Below are 19,040 nucleotides of genomic sequence, written 5' to 3'. Positions count from 1 at the left end.
CCAGAGCTCGGATGCGTCTCTTTTCCGCCCCTGCGCTGCGTTCCAGTTAAACATATGTTCCCTGCCAACCCCCTGTCTAGGAGCTGTCGCTGTTTTCATACTTCGGGCCTTCCCCCTCTCCCCTGAAGCACTGGCAGTTTAGGTCACTGCAATGCAGCTGCCTCTGGGGTGGAATGCAGTGGCTGTTTTTAACAGCACACAACAGCTTAACCGGCCTTACTGTGGTGCTTGTGTGGGCCCCCTTATTGGAGCAACTCACATTCTTGAATGTGTTTAGCCTCACGAGGTAGGCCAGTGCTACTCTCCCCATGCACAGATGGGGAAACCGAGGCATGGACTGCAGTGACTTGCCCAAGCTTACTCAGAAGGAGCAGGGAATTCCACCCGGGTTTTGCTGAGTCCCGGGTTGGTGTCCAAAGGGGAAAATTTTAGGGACACAGAATTATCCAAACTGGGATTTAACCAGTGGGATGTTTAGTCGCAGAAAAATAAATGGGCCGAAATGTAAACACCCCTCATCTGTAAATCCACTTCTTGACATCAAAAGACTTGCACCCGGTTTCGGCTGGTGTTAACGGAGATCAGAATCTGACCCCAACACCCTGAGCTCTTACTCACTCGTTACGGTGTCAACTGCCCGTCTCTGCCCTTCTCGGCATCCCGGCCTGAACCGGGGATGGGCTGTTCGGCGTGGGATACCTGGTGCAGAACAGCCATCACGTTCCACCCCAGAGATGGCAGCATTTCATTGGTGGTTGAGTGAGGCCCTGGGGAGGGAGGTCTGGAAAACACATTCCTCATTGGAGGTGGGGGGGAAGGTGCTAGATAACAAGCAGGTATAGCGCTACAGGTAAGGGTTAGGGAGGGGGAGATGGTCCTGTCTCTCCCCAGATGCAGCACGGCCTAGTGGCTAGGGTGGCAGACTAGGGCCCAGGAGATGTGGGGTCTGTTTCTGTCTCTGCTGTCCCCCTGCTGGGGGACTGGCTTCGAATCACTTCTCTCTGCATCTGTTTCCTCTCCCACCGTCTGTGAATTGAGGCTGGAAGCTCTTCAGGACCGGAGCTGTCTCTCGCTAGGGGTTTGTGATGGGCCTAGCACACTGGAACCTGGGCTTGAGGTACTATTGCGACACGCAGTGATTGCTTGCCTGCCTCAGTTTCCCCATCTGTAAAATGGGGATCCTATTTCTTTGTCAGCTGTGTGGGGCAGTGTCCATCTTTTGTACAGCACCTGACACAAGGAGGGGGGGGGCTGGCTCTGTACTGGGGCACCTTGATGCTACCGCAGTGCATGTAATAGCAATACAAAAAGTCCAGTGCCTAGCCCCATAGGACACTGGTCCACGCCTCAGCTTGCCAGCTACCATGGTGCACGGAATAGCATTCCTCTCCCGGGGCGGGGTGAGACTGAATTAGTGTACACAGTGCATTGCACATCGCATGATCCTAAGTGTGAAGCTACAACCCACTTCAAACTGTTATTCTCCTGAGCAGTTGCCCGTGTCCCCGCCCCTCCTCTTGCCCCATTCTCTGGGGCAGGTGCAGGGTCAGGGCTTAAGGCATAAAGCAACTCTCCAGTGATCTGTGAACTGAATGACCTCGGCACGCCCAGCGCGTAGAGGAACCGGTTCGGGCGGGGCCTCGAGCAGCGCGGCCACAGTTCAGTGGGCAGGCTGGGACATGTGGGGCTGCCTGGGTCACACCTGCTACATAACAGTTGTTGTTCGCAGTTCAGCAGGTGTCCCCGTGCGACTGTTAGGCCTTGGGGGAGGAAAGCGCTCGGCTTATTGTATCCACCGCCTGTTACCTTCTCTCCTGTGGGCTCCCCACAGCCCCTCACCCCACCTGAGGCCGGCCCAGAGCCCCTGGCTGTTAGCACCATGGTGTCCGGGCTCCCAGCCTCCCTACTCTAACCACTAGACCCTATTCCCCAGCTCGGAGCAGAACCCAGAAGTCCTGGCTCCCAGTTCCCCCCTGCTCTAATCACTAGGCCCACCCACCCTTCCGAGAGCTGGAACCCAGGAGTCCTGACTCCCAGCCCACCTGCCTAACCACTAGACCCCCAGCCCACAGCTGAGAGTAGAACCCAGGAGTCCTGACTCCCAGCCCACCTGCCTAACCACTGGACCCCCCGCCCACAGCTGAGAGTAGAACCCAGGAGTCCTGACTCCCGGCCCCAGGGGTACTGGAACACTTTTTACAGGGGGGGTGCTGAAAGCCAATGAAACCCTAAAGCTCCGTTTTTACCTGCCCTCTACCCCCTGGAGCTGGGACCAGGAGCAGAGCAGTGGCTCGGGGAGGGGGGAACACAGACAGGGGCAAGGGGGCAGAGACTGGGGACACCGCTGGGGGCAGGGGTGGAGCCCCAGGTGCGGGGCCGGCAGCCGGAGCCCCGCGTAAAACCTGGGGGTGCTGCAGCAACCCCCCGCACTCCTACTTCCTGCGTCTATGCCCAGCCCCTGCCCCCTGTTCTAGCCACAAGACCCCACTGCCCTCCCAAAGCTGGGAGACGAACCCAGGAGTCCTGACTCACTGCCTGCTTGAGACAGCCACCCTGTGTACCTAGCCCGGCCTGAGGCCCTATTACAAAGGGCCCTGTCATGCTGTGGCTGGTGCAGAGTCATGGGTGAGAGCAAAAAGGTACAGGGCTCTGCCAGCCATCCCAACAGCCTGGCCCATCAACTCAGCCCCGCCCTGGCCCCTGGCGGACTCCATCACCCCCTGCTGGATTATCCTCAGTCAGGCAGCTCCCCGCCAAGGACCAGTTCAAGCCATGACCCTTCTCCTCCTCAGGGGCGGTGGATTAAAAGGGCACGAGCGAGTCCGGATGCCACGTCCCTGCCAGGCTGTCCAGTGGGCTCTCATGAGCGCGGCCTAGGTTGCCGTCAGGCCAGGTTGCCTGGGTTACAAAGAGGCCCACGTTACCAGGCTAGGTCACCAAGGTGCCCAGGTTGCCTGGTGCCAGGCCCGGTGGTTCAGGTTACCATGGCAAATTGCCCGGGTTGCAGTACCAAGCTGCCCAGGTTACCATGCAAGTTGCCGGGCATGTTGCCTGGGGTTACCATGCCAAGTCGCCATCTCCAGCCTCCCTGCTCCCCAGCTAACGTCAGAGGCTGGAGGTTGCCCCTGGTAACAGCATCCTCAGGTGGGTGGGTGGGTACCAGCCTCAGGCTCTTAACCCACCCTGTCCCGACCCCCTTTTGCTGGCAGCCAATGGGAAAGCATCCTGAGCTGCCAATCAGGCCAACTGTCCAATGGGGGCAACCCTAGAGGTGGGGCCAACCCCCCCACCCCTCTCCCAGAGGAGCAGAAGCTCTGAGCTGCTGCGACTAGACGCAGAACAGGGATCCTGGAACCGAACTAGCAACAGGTAAGAGGGGAGGGAGCCCCTCCTCTGGGGCGGGGGCTGCAGGGGGATGGGGATCTCCCGGCCATAGGGATGGGGGCAGGTCTGTAGAGGGGAGGCTGGATGGGGCAGTGGGAGGGGATCTGGGCAAGGGGTGGAGGGTCTCGGGAGGAGGGTCTGGATAGGAGGATGGAGAAAGGAGGGTGTGGTCTGGAGAGAATTGGGGTGTCTAGAAAGGGGAGATGGGGGGTTCTGGGGGAGGCTTCGGGGGGCCTGGGCAGATGGGGTCCATGAAGATTCCAGACAGAGGGGGTGGGGGTCTGAAGGGTGGGGCAGTCTGTGGCTGGCAGGAGGGAGGGGGGCTGGTCAACCTCTCTCTCCACCCCCCTCCCAGCCTCACACTTCCATCTGGATCATTCCTCTGGGCTGGTCCTTTTCAGCCCCTGTACATTTGTGTTGCTATTAGGTGTCTTATGGTAGCACCTTGGCATCCCAGTATTGGATCAGGCCCCCCTTATGCCAGGCGCTGTACAGACCCAGAACAAAAAGACGATCCCAACATAAATACGATCATGTAGCGCTTTCCTGTTGACGATTCCCATTTGCACTGTCATGTCTGGACGGGATCAAATCTGTCCCACAGGGTCATTTTGAAGTTCCCGAATGGACGTGTTTGGAATTGTTATTCCGTGAACAGTTTCGAATGTTCGGTTTTGGGGACACAGCCCGGATTTCCTGTGGGCAGGGCAGTCCCATGTGCTTCCCCAGCTCCTGATCCTGCCGTGGGCCCAGCACCCCCCACTCACTCAGCCTGCGGCTCGCTGATTTCAGCAGGAGCGGAGGGGCTCTCAGCGCCACCCAGGAGGCAGTTGGAACTAGTTAGAGCAGGGGGGACTTGGCACGCAACAGGATCAAAGCCTAAATGTGGCCGCTTACAAAGGAGCCGGCTTTCCATCTGGCTATGTGTGAAATGGACCCGTGTCGCCGGCTGGGAGCCGGTCTGTGGGGCTGGGAGATGGACCCCGGAGAGAGGGAGTAACTTGCCCAAGGTTATGCAATGAATCAGTGGCAGAGCTGGAACCAGGCCCTTTGCCCTGGTCCTTCCTGGGTCCTAATGTTGTATGGGGATCATAGGTGCGGTCTGGCCAAAGCACAGGGCGGCCCAGCTAAATTTCAGGTCTGGGGTTTACAAGGGTGGTTTCCTTAGTTTGCAGATCTGAGTAGTGGTTAGAGCAGGGTGGGGGAACTGGGAGTCAGGACTCCTAGGATCTACCCCCAACTCTGGGAGGGGAGGGGTGTCTACTGGTTAGAACAGGCGACTGGGAGCCAGGACTCCTGGGTTCTTTCCTCAGCTCTGGGAGGGGAGGGGTGGTCTGTGAGTTAGAGCAGGGGGGATTCATGGTCCTCGGTTTTATTCCTCAGCACTGCCACTGGCTGGCTGTGACCTTCCCCGTCGCTCTGTGCCTCAGTTTCCCTCCCTGTAAAATGGGGATAATGATCCTTCACAGGAGATTCAGAAACATCTCTAAAGCGTTCTGAGATCCCTGGATGATGGTCTCTGAGTCGCCGCACGACGGATAATGTGTTCAGCGGAAGTTACAGTGCAGGGGAGTTTAGAACCACAGCGAGTCAGTGCCCTTCGCTGGCGGTGCTCATCCAAGGAGCGCTGAGCTCCTCCCGGCTCTGCCCAGTGCTATACTCCTCATGTTACAGATGGGGAAACTGAGGCGCAGAGCGTGGCAGGGACTTGCCCAAGGTCACCCAGTGAATCTGTGTGGGAGCTGGAAGGAGAATCCGGGACTCCTGGGAGTACTGACTCTAAGCCCCTCTCCCGCCCACACTTGCTCATCTATAATGATGAGCTCTCCCCACATGTAGTGCTCCTGCCCTGCTCCCCACAGCGCCCCCTGCTGGGAGAGGCTGGGACTGGAGTAGCCGAGAGCTCCGCCCACACCCAGCTCCTGCCCCGCTCCCCACAGCGCCCCCTGCTGGGAGAGGCTGGGACTGGAGTAGCCGGGAGCTCTGCCCACACCCAGCTCCTGCCCCGCTCCCCACAGCGCCCCCTGCTGGGAGAGGCTGGGACTGGAGTAGCCGGGAGCTCCGCCCACACCCAGCTCCTGCCCTGCTCCCCACAGCGCCCCCTGCTGGGAGAGGCTGGGACTGGAGTAGCCGGGAGCTCCGCCCACACCCAGCTCCTGCCCTGCTCCCCACAGCGCCCCCTGCTGGGAGAACCTTTGCATAAGGTTCACTGCCTCTAATTAGGTGTTATTTGAAGCAGCTCCGTTGGATTGTGGAAGGAGCGAAATTGAGCTCCAAGCCACCCTAAAAATGCCCCATTGGGGTCCCCTATTTAGACCCCGAGATTCCGTGGACTCCCTTTATAACTCAGGAGACACCCACATGCTGGGGGGGGGGGGAGGGGAAGAAGGGACACGGTCCTGTCCCATCACCGGTGACAGGGTGGGGGGTCCCATCTGAGGGTCCTGCTGCCGCGGAGAGGTAGATCCTGGCTCGTAGTAGGGAGCGAGGGAGGTCTGCCTGGTAGGAGGGGATTGATCCGGGGATGGGATGGAGGCGGGGTCTCATCAAGGGTTAATCGACCCCGGGCTGCAGGCCGGTCCGTCCCCGCCTCACGCAGACCTGGGGTGTTTATTATTTTCCTGGCAATCAGCCAGTGGAGGGGCGCTTGGCTGGTGCTCCGGCTCACGTCCCCAGAGAGCAGACAGCGCATCAGGTGGTTGAGTCATTGCCGGAAGTTGAGGCCTGGCCCTCGCGCCTCGGGGCTGCGGCTGAGTTTGTTGCTATTGCTGTGACGGCGGAAAGCGCCCAGATGCTATGGGGATGGGCAGCAGCGGCATAACACACTAAGACCGATGCTCTTGTCCCTTCACCGTAAGGATCTCTCTCAGCGCTTCAGCCTCCCCTGCCCTTCCTCTCAGGAGGGCCGTAGGAGCCTTGTTTTACAGCTGGGGAAACCGAGGCACAAGGAAAGGCTGGGATTTGCCTGAAAGGTCACACAGCACGTCAGTGGCAGAGGCCGGAACTGAGTGCAGTCATCGTGAGTCCGTGTCCACCCCGTCCTCACCGCTCTAACCGCTAGGCGCCACTCTGCGGCCTATGTCTTGCTCCTACCTGCTTGAACCATTAGGCAAAACTCCCTGTCCAAATGGGGAACAGAACCCGGGAGTCCCTGCTGAGCTCCCGCACCCTGCTCCCTGTGACACAGCGCCCCCTTGCACCGCACAGGGGCTGGCACGGAGAGGGGAGAGCGCCCCCTACTGAGCTCCCACCCTGCTCCCTGTGACACAGCGCCCCCTTGCACCGCACAGGGGCTGGCACGGAGAGGGGAGAGCGCCCCCTACTGAGCCCCCACCCTGCTCCCTGTGGCACAGCGCCCCCTTGCACCGCACAGGGGCTGGCACGGAGAGGGGAGAGCGCCCCCTACTGAGCCCCCACCCTGCTCCCTGTGACACAGCGCCCCCTTGCACCGCACAGGGGCTGGCACGGAGAGGGGAGAGCGCCCCCTACTGAGCCCCCACCCTGCTCCCTGCAGCACAGCGCCCCCTAGCGTCACATTGTGGTCAGCACTGACTGTGAGGAGAGACGTATCAGAGGGGTTAGTCTGGGTCTGTAAAAAGCAACAGAGGGTCCTGTGGCACCTTCTAGACTAACAGACGTATTGGAGCATAAGCTTCGTGGGTGAATCCCCACTTCGTCAGATGCATGTGAGGAGAGAGCGCCCCCTACTGAGCTCCCATCCCCGCTCCCTGCGGCACAGCGCCCCCTAGTGCCCCATTGGGCTCAGTACTGGGAAGGAAGAGCGCCCCCTCTTGATACACCCGCGTCATTGTTTGCAGCAAGGGGCTTCCCGGGCAGATGTGAGGATGCCTTTCTCCAGGCTCTGCCTCCGCTCCATATTCCCTGGCCTGTGGTAATCCCGCCGGGGAGGCACAGCCCCTGGGCTGACACCCCCTGTCATCCTGCCCCACCTCCTCTCCCGGCACCAGCCGCAGAGCCCTCATTAGGAGGCAGCGGATTGCAGCTGCTCGCTTGTTGTGCGCTGCGAGGTGTGCAAACAGCTCCTGTGGCGCGGGTCGGCCCCCCCACCTCCCCAGCGAGGCATGTTAAAAATAGCCTGTCACTGGTTCCCCCTGCCACCCAGGAAAGGGGGCGTGTTGTGGCTGTGAGTGGGGAGGGTATTTGGCAAATCTCTCTCCATACATTAGCAGAGGCGAAGTAACACCTGAGCATCTTGGCATAACATGAGGCCGTAGGGGAACTGATTTAGATCTAGCAGCGAGGAGGCAGGGGCCTGGGGTTCTGGCCTGGTTCTGACCCATGTCAGTGTTGTGGGTTTGGCCCTAGCAGTGCCGGGGTCTGCTTCAGATGGGGGGTGGGTGGGTGGGTTGAAACAGACAGGGGCGAAAATCTGATCAGGGACAACGAAAGACAAATACAGAGGGAGTGTGAAAGGCGTGCTGAGGAACGATGGGACGCGGGAGATCTGGAGGCAATTCCTGGCTTTTCTACAGACTCCCTCGGTGACCACGGACCAGTCACTGCGGTGCTCTGTGCCTCGGTTTACCCATCTGTAAAATGAGGAAAACAGCCCTTCCTTTGTCTGTTTAGCTCTTTGGGGCAGGGACTGTCTCTCGCTCTGTCTGTGCAGTGCCCGGCTCAATGGGACCCTGTTCTCGGTTGGGGTCTGTGCAGCGCCCGGCACAACAGGGGCCCTGATCTCGGTCGGGGTCTGTGCAGCGCCTGGCACAATGGGTCTTGATCCCTGATCAGGGCATCTAGATGTTAGCTGAACAGAGTCAAAACCCATCTAACCTGGTCTCCCGTCTCCGACAACTCCCAGCACGGGCTGCAACAGAGGAAAGGGTCAGAACCCAGCAGTAGCAGACGTGGGACAGTCTGCCCCTCACCCCGACCTCTCACAGAGATCAGCGGAAATCCTGAAGCGGGAGGTTTCTCTCCCTGTCTGGATTTACTCCTTCCCAATGAATCGTTTCCAGATAAGGAACAGAACCAAACTCAAATTCAACTCTTTATGGTTGGAGCCTTCCATTGAATTCCGGGGAGGGCTGTGAAGGACACCGTGAGAGAGAGAATTAAAGAGTTGATTTAAAATAAAAATAACGAGTGGAAGCAAACAGCCCTTACAATCGAACCAGCCCCTGCGTGGATACTCACCGTCATCGGTCCCGGGCTGTGAAGAATGGACCGAAAATCCTCTTGCTAACAGCACCCCGATGCAGACGAGTGCCCTGCTCGAAAACCAGGGTACTGCCTTTCCCTAGCCAATTATAACAACACCCCTTCATGAATTAAACCTGCCTTCGACCCAGTCTGTATTTTGGCTGCCGTATTTAAGCCGGGCCCCCAAATATTGCCTACTTCTTTATTGGCTGTCGTCCAACATCGTTTGAATTCTCGTTTGTGTCGATGCAAATGCTGCAGTTGCTACTGTTCCGAGACACCCCCGAATTCCCCCACAACACCGGCCAGAAACGCCCCCCCACAGGTCACGTCTTGCCTCGCTTCTATTCATCCCTCTTGTTCACACTTAGCTTTAATAATATGGAGCCCAAAGGCCTGCTCTGTACTCGCATTTCAGCACGTTTTCAATTAGCAGACGCCTACGCCATTTTATAGGGACAGTCCTGATTTGGGGTCTTTTTCTTATCTAGGCTCCTATTACCCCCCCACCCCCTGAGCCGATTTTTCACACTTGCTGTCTGGTCAACCTATATGAGGCCTCAACTCTCCTGCCCCGGCAGATTCTTGTTCTCCGTATCAAAGTCCGCCCCCTTTTTGACTCGTGCCCGTGTGACGCTGGGTTGTCGGCAGCGGGGCTGGGACCTGTGACTTCTGGATCTTAATGCGTGAGCCGCTCCGTCTCCTGTCTGAGCTAAACGTCCCTGCTCACTTAAGTAAGGCTCTAGCAGGCTCAATCGCCCGCATGTGGCCACCACTAGAGGGCGACCGAGCGCCACCCAGAGGCGGTGTTGGTTGCATTAAGTTCCCATCCTCAGCGTCATCCGGTGGCAGTGAGTTCCGCAGGTGGATGCCTCGTGTGGAAAAGCATTTCCTGGTGTTGGGTTTGAATCCCCACATTAGTTCCATCACCTGTCGCTGAGTGATGAGATGGGGGGTCCCTGCCCAAGCTCCCTTCTCTCTCCTGGGCACAGTATATCTCATGTCCCCTCCTATTCACGCCTCTCTAATGTAACACTCCCAGTCATTTCAGTCTCTCTTCATATGTTTTTCCCCCCCGATCGTTCTCCATCTGTCTGTGACCCCCCCTCCATCCCTCCCAACCCAGCACTCCCCTCCATCCTTCCAGGGACCCCCTTTCTCCCCCCCAACACCTCCGATCACTCTTCATCTATCCATCCAGGACACACCTCCCCTCCATAAATAAATGCCAGTCCCTTCTAGCCCTAGACACTGTGCTGAGCTCACCAACCAATAGGATTTGTATACAAACCCTGGTGGAGAGTTGCCCCGTGGCCTAGGGGATTTAGACACCTCCAGCATGGGTGACGTGTCTAAGCCCCCTAGGCTGGAAATCTCAGCCTTCGTCTGCCACTTGCAGGGCTCTGGACACAAGTGTAGCTGCTTTACGTCGCCCCCTGCAGGTGATCCAGGAGAGGCCGTAAGCGGAGCCCGTGCCCTGTGAGTTCCCGAAGGCACTCGCCCTCCGCCGGGGAGCCTGCAGGATGGCAGCCAATGGCACAGTGGGGCCCGAGTCGCAGGAGATGCAGCGCCGTGTGGATCAGATCACAGATGAGGTGAGCAGGGACGAGGGTGCTGGGGCCAGCTCTAGCATCCCAGAGCGCCTGGCGCTGGGCAGGCGTGTGAATACCCCCACTGCGGAAACTGAGGCACCGAGAGAGGAAGTGACTTGGGCAAGGCCAGACTGCAAGTCAGCGGCAGAGTCCTGACTCCAGCCTGCCTGCTCTAACCCACTAGCCCCCGTTCCCCTCCCAGAGCTGGGGAGAGAACCCAGGAGTCCTGACTCCAGCCTGCCTGCTCTAACCCACTAGCCCCCGTTCCCCTCCCAGAGCTGGGGAGAGAACCCAGGAGTCCTGACTCCCAGGCCCCTTATCCCACCCACGGGCAAATGCTCCCAGCTAGGGGAACAGGGGAAAGATGGGGCCAGAGAGAACAAAGGGATCTGAACTGCTTTGCGGGGACTAGAGCAAGGCCCAGGTGGAGGGGAAGGAAATCCCGGCCCCTGCCCCTGATGGCGACTGATGGGGTGCAAATGGCAACTGGGGAAGTGGCAGCTCCTGAACCGGGCGCTTAGTCACTGGGAACCGAGCTCCCAAGCCCCAGCGGAGCAGAGAATACGGCGGTCACCGAAAGGCCATTGGGAAGCAGCTGGTGACTGCGAGCCTTGTTCCCCTTTCAGACGGGCTCCGCCCAGCAGGTGGTGAATTCATCCCCTCCCAGGGCACACAGAGGGCAGCGGATGGGCCGGGCAGGAGCCAAGGGATTTGGGGGCTGCCCCACGGCAGGACAACCGCTGGCAGGGAGCTCATTTTAGGGGGCCCAGGAGGGGACAGATTCAGTGAGCGCAGGGCAGACACCTCTCTGGGTCTCTCAATGCAAAGCCCACATGGACAGTAACAGCCACACAATGGGGATCAGGGCCCTGTCGTGCTGGGCGCCATCCAGACACACAGTGACCGAGATCAGGGCCCCGTTGTGCCGGGCGCCGCCCAGACCCACAGTGACCGAGATCAGGGCCCCGTCGGGCCGGGCGCTGCCCAGACACACAGTGACCGAGATCGGGGCCCCGACACGCCGGGCGCTGCCCAGACACACAGTGACCGAGATCAGGGCCCCGTCGCGCCGGGCGCTGCCCAGACACACAGTGACCGAGATCGGGGCCCCGACACGCCGGGCGCCACCCAGACACACAGCGACCGAGATCAGGGCCCCATCGGGCCGGGCGCCGCCCAGACACACAGTGACCGAGATCGGGGCCCCGTCGGGCCGGGCGCTGCACAGACACATCACAAGGACCTAGAGAGCTTTCAGTCTAAATAGACAGGAGAAGGATTATCATCCATTTTTTACAGGTGGGGAAACTGAGGCACACTCACTCACCCAAGGTCTTGTGGGGAGTTGGTGGCTGAGACAGAAATCAAACCCAGATCCCCTGAGTCCCAGCGTAACATCGTAACCACGAGGTTGGCGGGCCAGCCTGCCTCCCCTCCATAACATCCCCCCCACTGCACCCCACCCCCCGTGCTCTTCTCTAGCTACTTTCATTCTGCAGAGCATTTTCAGGAGAGCTCATGCAGGGAAGGCACTTTCTGCAAGAAGGCTTGCGGTGGTTTTGCTGCGCTGTTGAAGGGCCGTGCCCCAGAGGTAGCTGCACTTCAGTCGCCTGCCCCGTATGCAGCACTGAGCTCCTCAGTGGGGGCTGTGTTTCTTGTACCAACACCCTGTTCTCTGTTCTCCCCTGCAGTCGCTGGAGAGCACCCGTAGGATGCTGCATATGGTGGAAGAGGTAAGAACTGAGGCAGGACCCCAGGGGTGATGGGGGTGGTCCCTTGGCACCCCCTTTAATACAGAGATGTGCAGCAGCTGATAGCAAAGGCAGCTGTACCTTGGGGCTGGTAAACTGGAGTCCCAGTTGGAACTGATCAGGGCACTGCTGTGGGGAAGCTCACAGCATCAGAGAGCCTAGCCAGGAACAGGAAGGGCTCTCTTGTGGGGAAGTTCACTGCACCGGAGTCTTCAGCCTGGTATTGGCAGGGCACTGCTGTAGGGAAGCTCACAGCTGTGGAATCCCTGGCTGGGCACTGTTGTGGGGAAGCTCACAGCTCTGCAAAAACAACAAGGAGTCTGGTGGCACCTTAAAGACTAACAGATTTATTTGGGCATAAGCTTTCGTGAGTAAAAACCTCACGGATGAGGTTTTTACTCACGAAAGCTTATGCTCAAATAAATCTGTTAGTCTTTAAGGTGCCACCAGACTCCTTGTTGTTTTTGTAGATACAGACTAACACGGCTACCCCCTGATACTTCACAGCTCTGCAGTTTCTTTATGGACACTGCTGTGGGGAAGCTCCCAGCACTGGAATTCCTGGCAGGGCACTGCTGTGGGGAAGCTCACAGCACCAGAGTCCCTGGCTGGGCACTGTTGTGGGGAAGCTCACAGCACCAGAGTCCCTGGCTGGGCACTGCTGTGGGGAAGCTCCCAGCATTGGCATTCCTGGCAGGGCGCTGCTGCGGGGAAGCTCACAGCACCAGAGTCCCTGGCTGGGCACTGCTGTGGGGAAGCTCCCAGCATTAGCATTCCTGGCAGGGCACTGCTGTGGGGAAGCTCACAGCCTCTGGCATCAGGGCGCTGTTCTGAGGTTGGTGTCACAGTGGCTGGGCCGGGGTTTGCTAACACTGCCCCCCCCCTTACCTCCTCTCCCATCGCAGAGCAAAGACGCTGGGATCCAGATCTTGGTGATGCTGGATGAACAGGGAGGTGAGGAAGAGGCTGGGGGGGGGGGGGGCGGGAGGAGCAGGACACAGCCAGTGTGTGCCTGGGAGGGGGGGGGACACTCCCAGACCTCCCCCCCAATCAGGTCACTCCTGTCACAGACCCGCCTGGTTGGATCAGCACCGGCTCCAGCTTAAGGCTGGGTCCCCCTGAGTTCTGCTGGACCCAGGTTCCTGAGACCCCGCTGCCCCCACCCCCAGCCCTTGGCTGTGCGGCTCCCAGGGGCTTTGGGGGGGGGGACCAGCTCTAGGGAAGGGGCAGAGCTGGCTCATTACATGAGAGAGCAGGGGTGGGACCCAGCTCCAATATCACCCCCCCCTCCCCGTAACTCACAGCCATGGTGACTGGAGTCCAAGGACACTGCTGTGGGGAAGCTCACAGCACTGAATTCTCAGTGCGGGTGGGAGGGGCGCTCTCCATTGGCTCCCCATTGCCCCCCCATTACTCTCATCTGGGAGGAGCGAACCCCAACCCCGTAGCTTATTTGTACCTGGGGGTGAACCTCAAGACCTGAACCCCCCTGGTACCCCCGACTCCCCCATTACCCCACCTTGGGTTCATGCATCCTGAGACAGCCCCGGGCTCCTCCTACCTGGGGGCAGGTCCAGGTGAAGACTCAATCCATTGCCAACCTAGAGCCTGCCCCCCCCACAGGCTCCCCCATAGACTCCCCCCAGCCCTACGGCCTCGTCTGCCCCCAACACCCTGCCCCATAGACTCCCCCAGCCCTACGGCCTCGTCTGCCTCCCCAACACCCTGCCCCATAGACTCCCCCAGCCCTACGGCTTCATCTGCCTCCCCAACACCCTGCCCCATGGATTCGCCCAGTCCTATGTCCTCATCTGCTCTCCCACTGTCCCCCAGCCTTACGGCCTCATCTGCCCCCCAACACCCTGCCCCATGGACTCCTCCAGCTCTACGGCCTCATCTGCCCCCCAACACCCTGCTCCACAGACTCCCCCAGCCCTACGGCCTCTCTGCCCCCCTGGCCCCAGCACTCACCTGCCCCTCACCCCCTCTCCAGAACAGCTGGACCGGATTGACGAGGGGCTGGACCAGATCAACCAGGACATGAAGGAGGCGGAGAAGAACCTGACAGACATGGCCAAGTGCTGCGGCATCTGCGTCTGCCCCTGTGCCAAGTAGGTGCCCCCCCCGCCCCCCGCCTGGAAGGGGAGACACCCCTGTGATCTGCTGCCCCATCACCTCCGCCCTGCCGGTCCCAGCCCCATGCGACAACGCAGCCTCCCCACACCCCTGCATCTCAGGGCGCCAGGGGGGCATGGGACAGCCCTGTGGGATCAGACCCCAGCTGGGTTTGGGGGGCTGCCCCGTGGGATCTGACCCCAGCCAGGTTTTGGGGGGCAGCCCTGTGGGATCAGACTCCAGCTGCGTTTGGGGGCAGCCCTGTGGGACCAGACCCCGGCTGGGTTTTGGGGGGGCTGCCCTGTGGGATCTGACCCCAACCAGGGAAAAGGGGGCACCTGGCTGCCCTGGTTGGGGTCAGACCCCCCAGGCCTAGGTCTCACCGGCTCCCCCCATCCTTGTTTTACGGAGGCTGAAGAACATCAAGGCCAGTGAGGCGTACAAGGCGGTCTGGGGCAACACCCAGGACGGGGTGGTCTCCACGCAGCCCTCGCGGGTGGCAGACGAAAGGGAGCAGATGGTCATGAGCGGCGACTACATCCACAGGTAGGACTAGCAGGACCCACCCCCAGGCACCTCCAGGGGGCTGAGCCCAGCTGGGCCCCCTTGGGCTGGGAGCCCATCGGCTGGTGTCCCACTGGAAGGCAAGGGAGTGGGGTGGGTGGCTCAGGAAGAGGTACTCTCGCTGGGGGAGACCCCAAACCCCTTAGGTTATTTGCATCTGGGGGGGGGCCTCACGACCTGACCCCCCCCACCCCAGGTTCTTGAGACAGTCCGGTGGGGTTCTGGACCATCAGAGACTCGATGCTTCAGCGTGGTGTTAGGGGGCAGGATGGGGGGCTCAGTAGGGAGTGCTCTCCTCTCAAAGTTGGTGCTGGCCTCGATGGAGAGGGGCTCGGAAAAGACGGCCTGGCTGGGGAGCGGTCCTGAATGGGGACGGAGCGGGAATCCAAGGTCTAATAAAGCCCATGGAGATGCAGTCGCTGGCTAAACCTCGCCCTCTAGTGGCTGCAGCCTGCATAGAGGATAACAGCCTGCTACTGCCCCCTCGCAGAGGGAGCTACTCCCTTAGCCCAGGCGGCAGAGAGGCTGGTGCGGTTAGTGCTTAGGGTCAGAGCAGGACGCTCCCCACCTTACGGAAGGGGCCGGGTCTTCCAGAATAACGAATGACGCGCGGGAGGACGAGATGGAGGAGAACCTGGTGCAGGTGGGAAGCATCCTGGGCAACTTGAAGAGCATGGCGCTGGACGTGGGCAACGAGATTGACATCCAGAACAAGCAGGTGGACAAGATCATGGAGAAGGTGAGCGCCGCGCGGCCACACGCCCGCCTGGAGACGCAGCCTTTGGGCAGGAGCCCGGTTGCCTGCAAGGGGCGACAAAGGAGTGGGATGCTGGAGGGGGCTGCCCCGTGGGATCTGACCCCAGCCAGGTTTTGGGGGGCAGCCCTGTGGGATCAGACTCCAGCTGGGTTTGGGGGCAGCCCTGTGGGAGCAGACCCCGGCTGGGTTTTGGGGGGCTGGAGATGGGACAGTGTCTGGCCCCCACTAAGGAGCCAGGCTGAGAACCCCCTTCCAGCTCGGTTCACTGCTCGGCCGCCAGCTGCTCCCCGGCCCAAGGAGGGTGGGCACGCTCACCCGGTGCCACGCGCTTGTGAATCGTGCGCTGCATCTCGCGCCAGCTGGCGGATAATGGCCCAGCTACTGCTGCTGGCCGAAGGAGCGACTCCCTCCTTGAATTCAAGGTGCAGAGAAAGGCTGCTAGGAGCGTGGGGGGAAGGGAGGAGTGGAGCCCGGCAAAACGCAGGCCGAGCGGGGAGCTGAGGGCTGTCTAGAAATACCCCAGGAAGATAAGGTCTGGAAGCTAAAGGCACCAGAAGAAATGGGATGAAATTGGGCTGTGATTGGCTGAGGGTGGAGATTAGAAGCAGGTTTCTAAGCACCGGAGGGTGGAGGGTTTGGGACAGTAGAAGGGCTGGGGGGGGCAAACAATAAAACTGGGTCAAAGATGGAGCGTGATCTGTGTCTGACGGGGTCAGCAGGGGATGGGATTGGAGGACCCAGCGACCCCTTTCCGGGGCCATGTTCAAGTGGGAGAGGGCTGGGCTGGGCTTCCAAGTGGGGGAGTCCTGGGTTCGAAACCCCCTGGCGGCGGCTAGCGAGGGGGTAGGCCCAGCGCTCCCAGGTCGTCCCCGCCCGCCTGCTCGGGAACTAGGTTCTTATGTTGCTGTGGGTGGGTTTGCAGCCCCTAACAGGGAGCCGTGGCCTCCCGAGTTGTCTCCTCCCCTCCACCTGGATCAGGGCATGAGCCCGTTCCACCGCCGCCTCCTCTCCCCGCAGGTCACCGTGAACGAAGATCGCATCCAAGAAGCCAACACCCGGGCCAAGAAGATTCTAAAAAATGCCTGAGACGCCGCGCCACGTGCTCTCCCGCTTCGCTGCCCCCCCTCCCCGGCTCCCGGTCGCAGCTGTCCATCCGTCCGTCCGTCCCTGCTGTCCAACCTGCCCTGGAGTCTCTGGCGCCGTGCGTTAGGTGGAGCCGCGGATGTTCGGGGGCGGGCGTAGGGTGTGCGCACTGCCATTGCACTTAGCGGATAACAGCCTTACTATTGCAGCCAGCTAGGGGAGCTCCTCCTGTAGCTCCAGTGGGAGAGGGCTGTCCCTGGGTGCTGAAGGTGGTAGGCTCAGTGGCAGCTGGGGGGACGGAGTATGCTACAGACACGGTGGCTCCATGTGTTGTGGGGGGAAGGGATCTTTATATCCTCTTGGGGGTACACATGTGACCCCCCCCACCCACTGTAGGAAAGGCAGACCCCTGTGCATCATGCCCCAATGCAGTGACTCAGAAGGAGGAAGCGGCCCTGAACTTTCTCCCAGTCGGGGGGAATTTTTGGAGCGCGGCGTGTGGATATTTGGTTCTATTTTCAAACGGCCACAGCCCTGCCTCCCATGGGACCCTAATCTCCCCCACCCCTCCTCTTGTGATTGGGTCCTCATGCCCCGCACCCGCTCTTGCCACCCATGCCCCTACCCTGGAGGCTCCTCCCCCTGCCTGAGATGGGTTTTCCCAGGGGCAGACAATGAGTGCTGGGGGAGGGCCAGTCAGCTGTGGGATTGGGCAGGACTCTGCCATCTGGAGAGAAATGGGGGTAGGGGAGGGGGTGAGAGGGAGACAGGGATTTTCTTGTGTGTTATCCCAGCCAACTTTGGGTTCTGAGCAGCCTATGATTTTATGAACCATGTTAACCTGTGGAACTCCATGCCACAAGATATTAATAATCCCTAGATCTCAAAGCACTTTACAAAGGGGCGTGGTGGTGTCAGTAGCACTATCTCCATTTTACAGATGGGGAAACTGAGGCACAGAGAAGGGAAGCGACTTGCCCAAGCTCACCCAGCAGGCCAGTGGCAGAGCTGGGAATAGATCCCAGGTCTCCGGAGTCCCACTCCAGTGCTCTATCCACTAGGCCACGCTGTTCTGAAGAAAGCCCGTATATCAACTGACACAAATGCTTCAGTAGCTAAATGAAGCCAAACAGGATTGATGGGACAGCTGAATCAGAGAGGGATCAGGCTAGAGACTTGCCTGGTTCAATTCTCCATGCCATCCTTCCCTGTTAACCTGTGGAACCCCCCACCACTGGATACTTGCAAACATTTCATTAACTTACTGAAGAGAAACAGGAGTTATGGGAGAGATGAATCAGAGAATGGGAACTATAGGAGATTTCTCTGGTTCCGTTCCCTTTCCAGCCTTTCCTGGTCACTTGTGGAACTCCCCACCACAGGATATTCCAGAAGCAAACATTTCATTAACCAATTAAAGAGAAATAGGAGTAATGGGAGAGATGAATCAGAGAATGGGGACATCAGAGATTTCCCTGGTTCAGCTCCCCTTCCATCCTTTCCTGGTAACCTATGGAACTCCCCACCACAGGATATTCCCGAAGCAAACATTTCACGAACTAAATGAAGGGAAATAGGACTGATGGGACGGCTGGATTGGGGAGGTGGGGGCGCATGCCGATGACTCCCTGGTTTCTATCCCTGTGTGTGTGTGTGTGTTTGGTTTTCAAACGTATCTGTCACTGTGACACCAAAGCCCCTGTCTGTGTGAGGGGCCCTCTTTATTTTTATCCATGATGTAAGCGAGGTGATTTTTTTTTCCAAAGCACAATACAAAAAAAAAAAAAAAAAGGAAAAGCGCCTTTTTCTTTACGATAAACTCAAACCCCATGTCCAATTTGCCGGCCGGTAAATGCTCCAGAGGAGGGGGGGATGCTGTCCCATAGCATTCTAGGAATATTGGGCTAAAAGGGACCTCCTTTGGTCAGCTAATCCATCTCCCCCCGCGCTGAGACGGGACCAGGTAGCCCTGACTCCCCTTAGAGTTCCTACTATCTACCTTAAATCCCCCTTGCTGCGGATTGGGACAGTTCCTTCTTGTTCTACCCACAATGGAGAGCAGTGGATCACCGTCCGCTTTATGTAGCTCTTAACGTAACTGACGCCTGTTCTCAGTTCTCCCCTCAACCATCTCTTCTCTAGACTAAACCTGCCCACTTCTTTCAGCCTTCCCTCCTGGGTCAGGTTTTCTAAACCTGTCCTCCTTTGGGTCAATCTCCTCCAGTTTGCCCTGAGGCTGCTCAGACTGACACTGGGGACCAGGCAACTCATAGAACCCAGGAGTCCTGGCAGCTCCCAACCTCCCACTGCTCTAATGACTAGACCACTCATATCTGTGAGACCCACCCAATTGGCCCCTGGGCAGCATATTTATTCCATTGCCATCCGGCCCTTAAGTAACAACAATCCGTAGCTCCAATACAGGGCTTACAAAGGAGGTCAGTATCATTATCCTTATTTTACAGATGGGGAAACTGAGGCACAGAGCGGTGCTATGACTCACCCAAGATCACTGAGCAGGCCAGTGGCAGGGCCAGGAATCAAACCCACTAGCCCACGCTTTCTCCCCCAAAGCAAAGGTTTCAGTAACTAAATGAAGGCAACAGGATAGCTGAATCAGGGAATGAGGGC

The 19,040-nt window shown here is 59.1% G+C and overlaps 1 protein-coding gene across 1 annotated transcript; it reads left to right on the top strand.

The window, feature by feature from the left end:
* Positions 1-3,257: 3,257 nt before the first annotated feature.
* LOC101937509 (synaptosomal-associated protein 25-like) lies at positions 3,258-17,823 on the top strand. The gene is made up of 8 exons (XM_005283729.4): positions 3,258-3,369; positions 9,990-10,142; positions 11,831-11,872; positions 12,796-12,844; positions 13,884-14,001; positions 14,417-14,551; positions 15,164-15,308; positions 16,344-17,823. Exons 2-8 carry the CDS (start codon positions 10,071-10,073, stop codon positions 16,410-16,412), a joined length of 630 nt encoding a protein of 209 aa, XP_005283786.1. The 5' UTR covers positions 3,258-3,369; positions 9,990-10,070; the 3' UTR covers positions 16,413-17,823.
* The last annotated feature ends 1,217 nt before the right edge of the window (positions 17,824-19,040 follow it).

This window comes from Chrysemys picta, chromosome 17 (genome assembly GCF_011386835.1).
Source record: "Chrysemys picta bellii isolate R12L10 chromosome 17, ASM1138683v2, whole genome shotgun sequence".
In the NCBI taxonomy this organism is placed as follows: domain Eukaryota; kingdom Metazoa; phylum Chordata; order Testudines; family Emydidae; genus Chrysemys; species Chrysemys picta.
This window is presented reverse-complemented; position numbering and strand designations above follow the sequence as displayed.

Coding starts and splice junctions, on each gene's coding strand:
- LOC101937509 (XM_005283729.4), top strand. CDS start 10,071: ATGGCAGCCAATGGCACAGTGGGGCCCGAGTCGCAGGAGATGCAGCGC. Junction 10,143..11,830: donor TGGATCAGATCACAGATGAG/GTGAGCAGGGAC, acceptor TCTCCCCTGCAG/TCGCTGGAGAGCACCCGTAG. Junction 14,002..14,416: donor TGCGTCTGCCCCTGTGCCAA/GTAGGTGCCCCC, acceptor TGTTTTACGGAG/GCTGAAGAACATCAAGGCCA.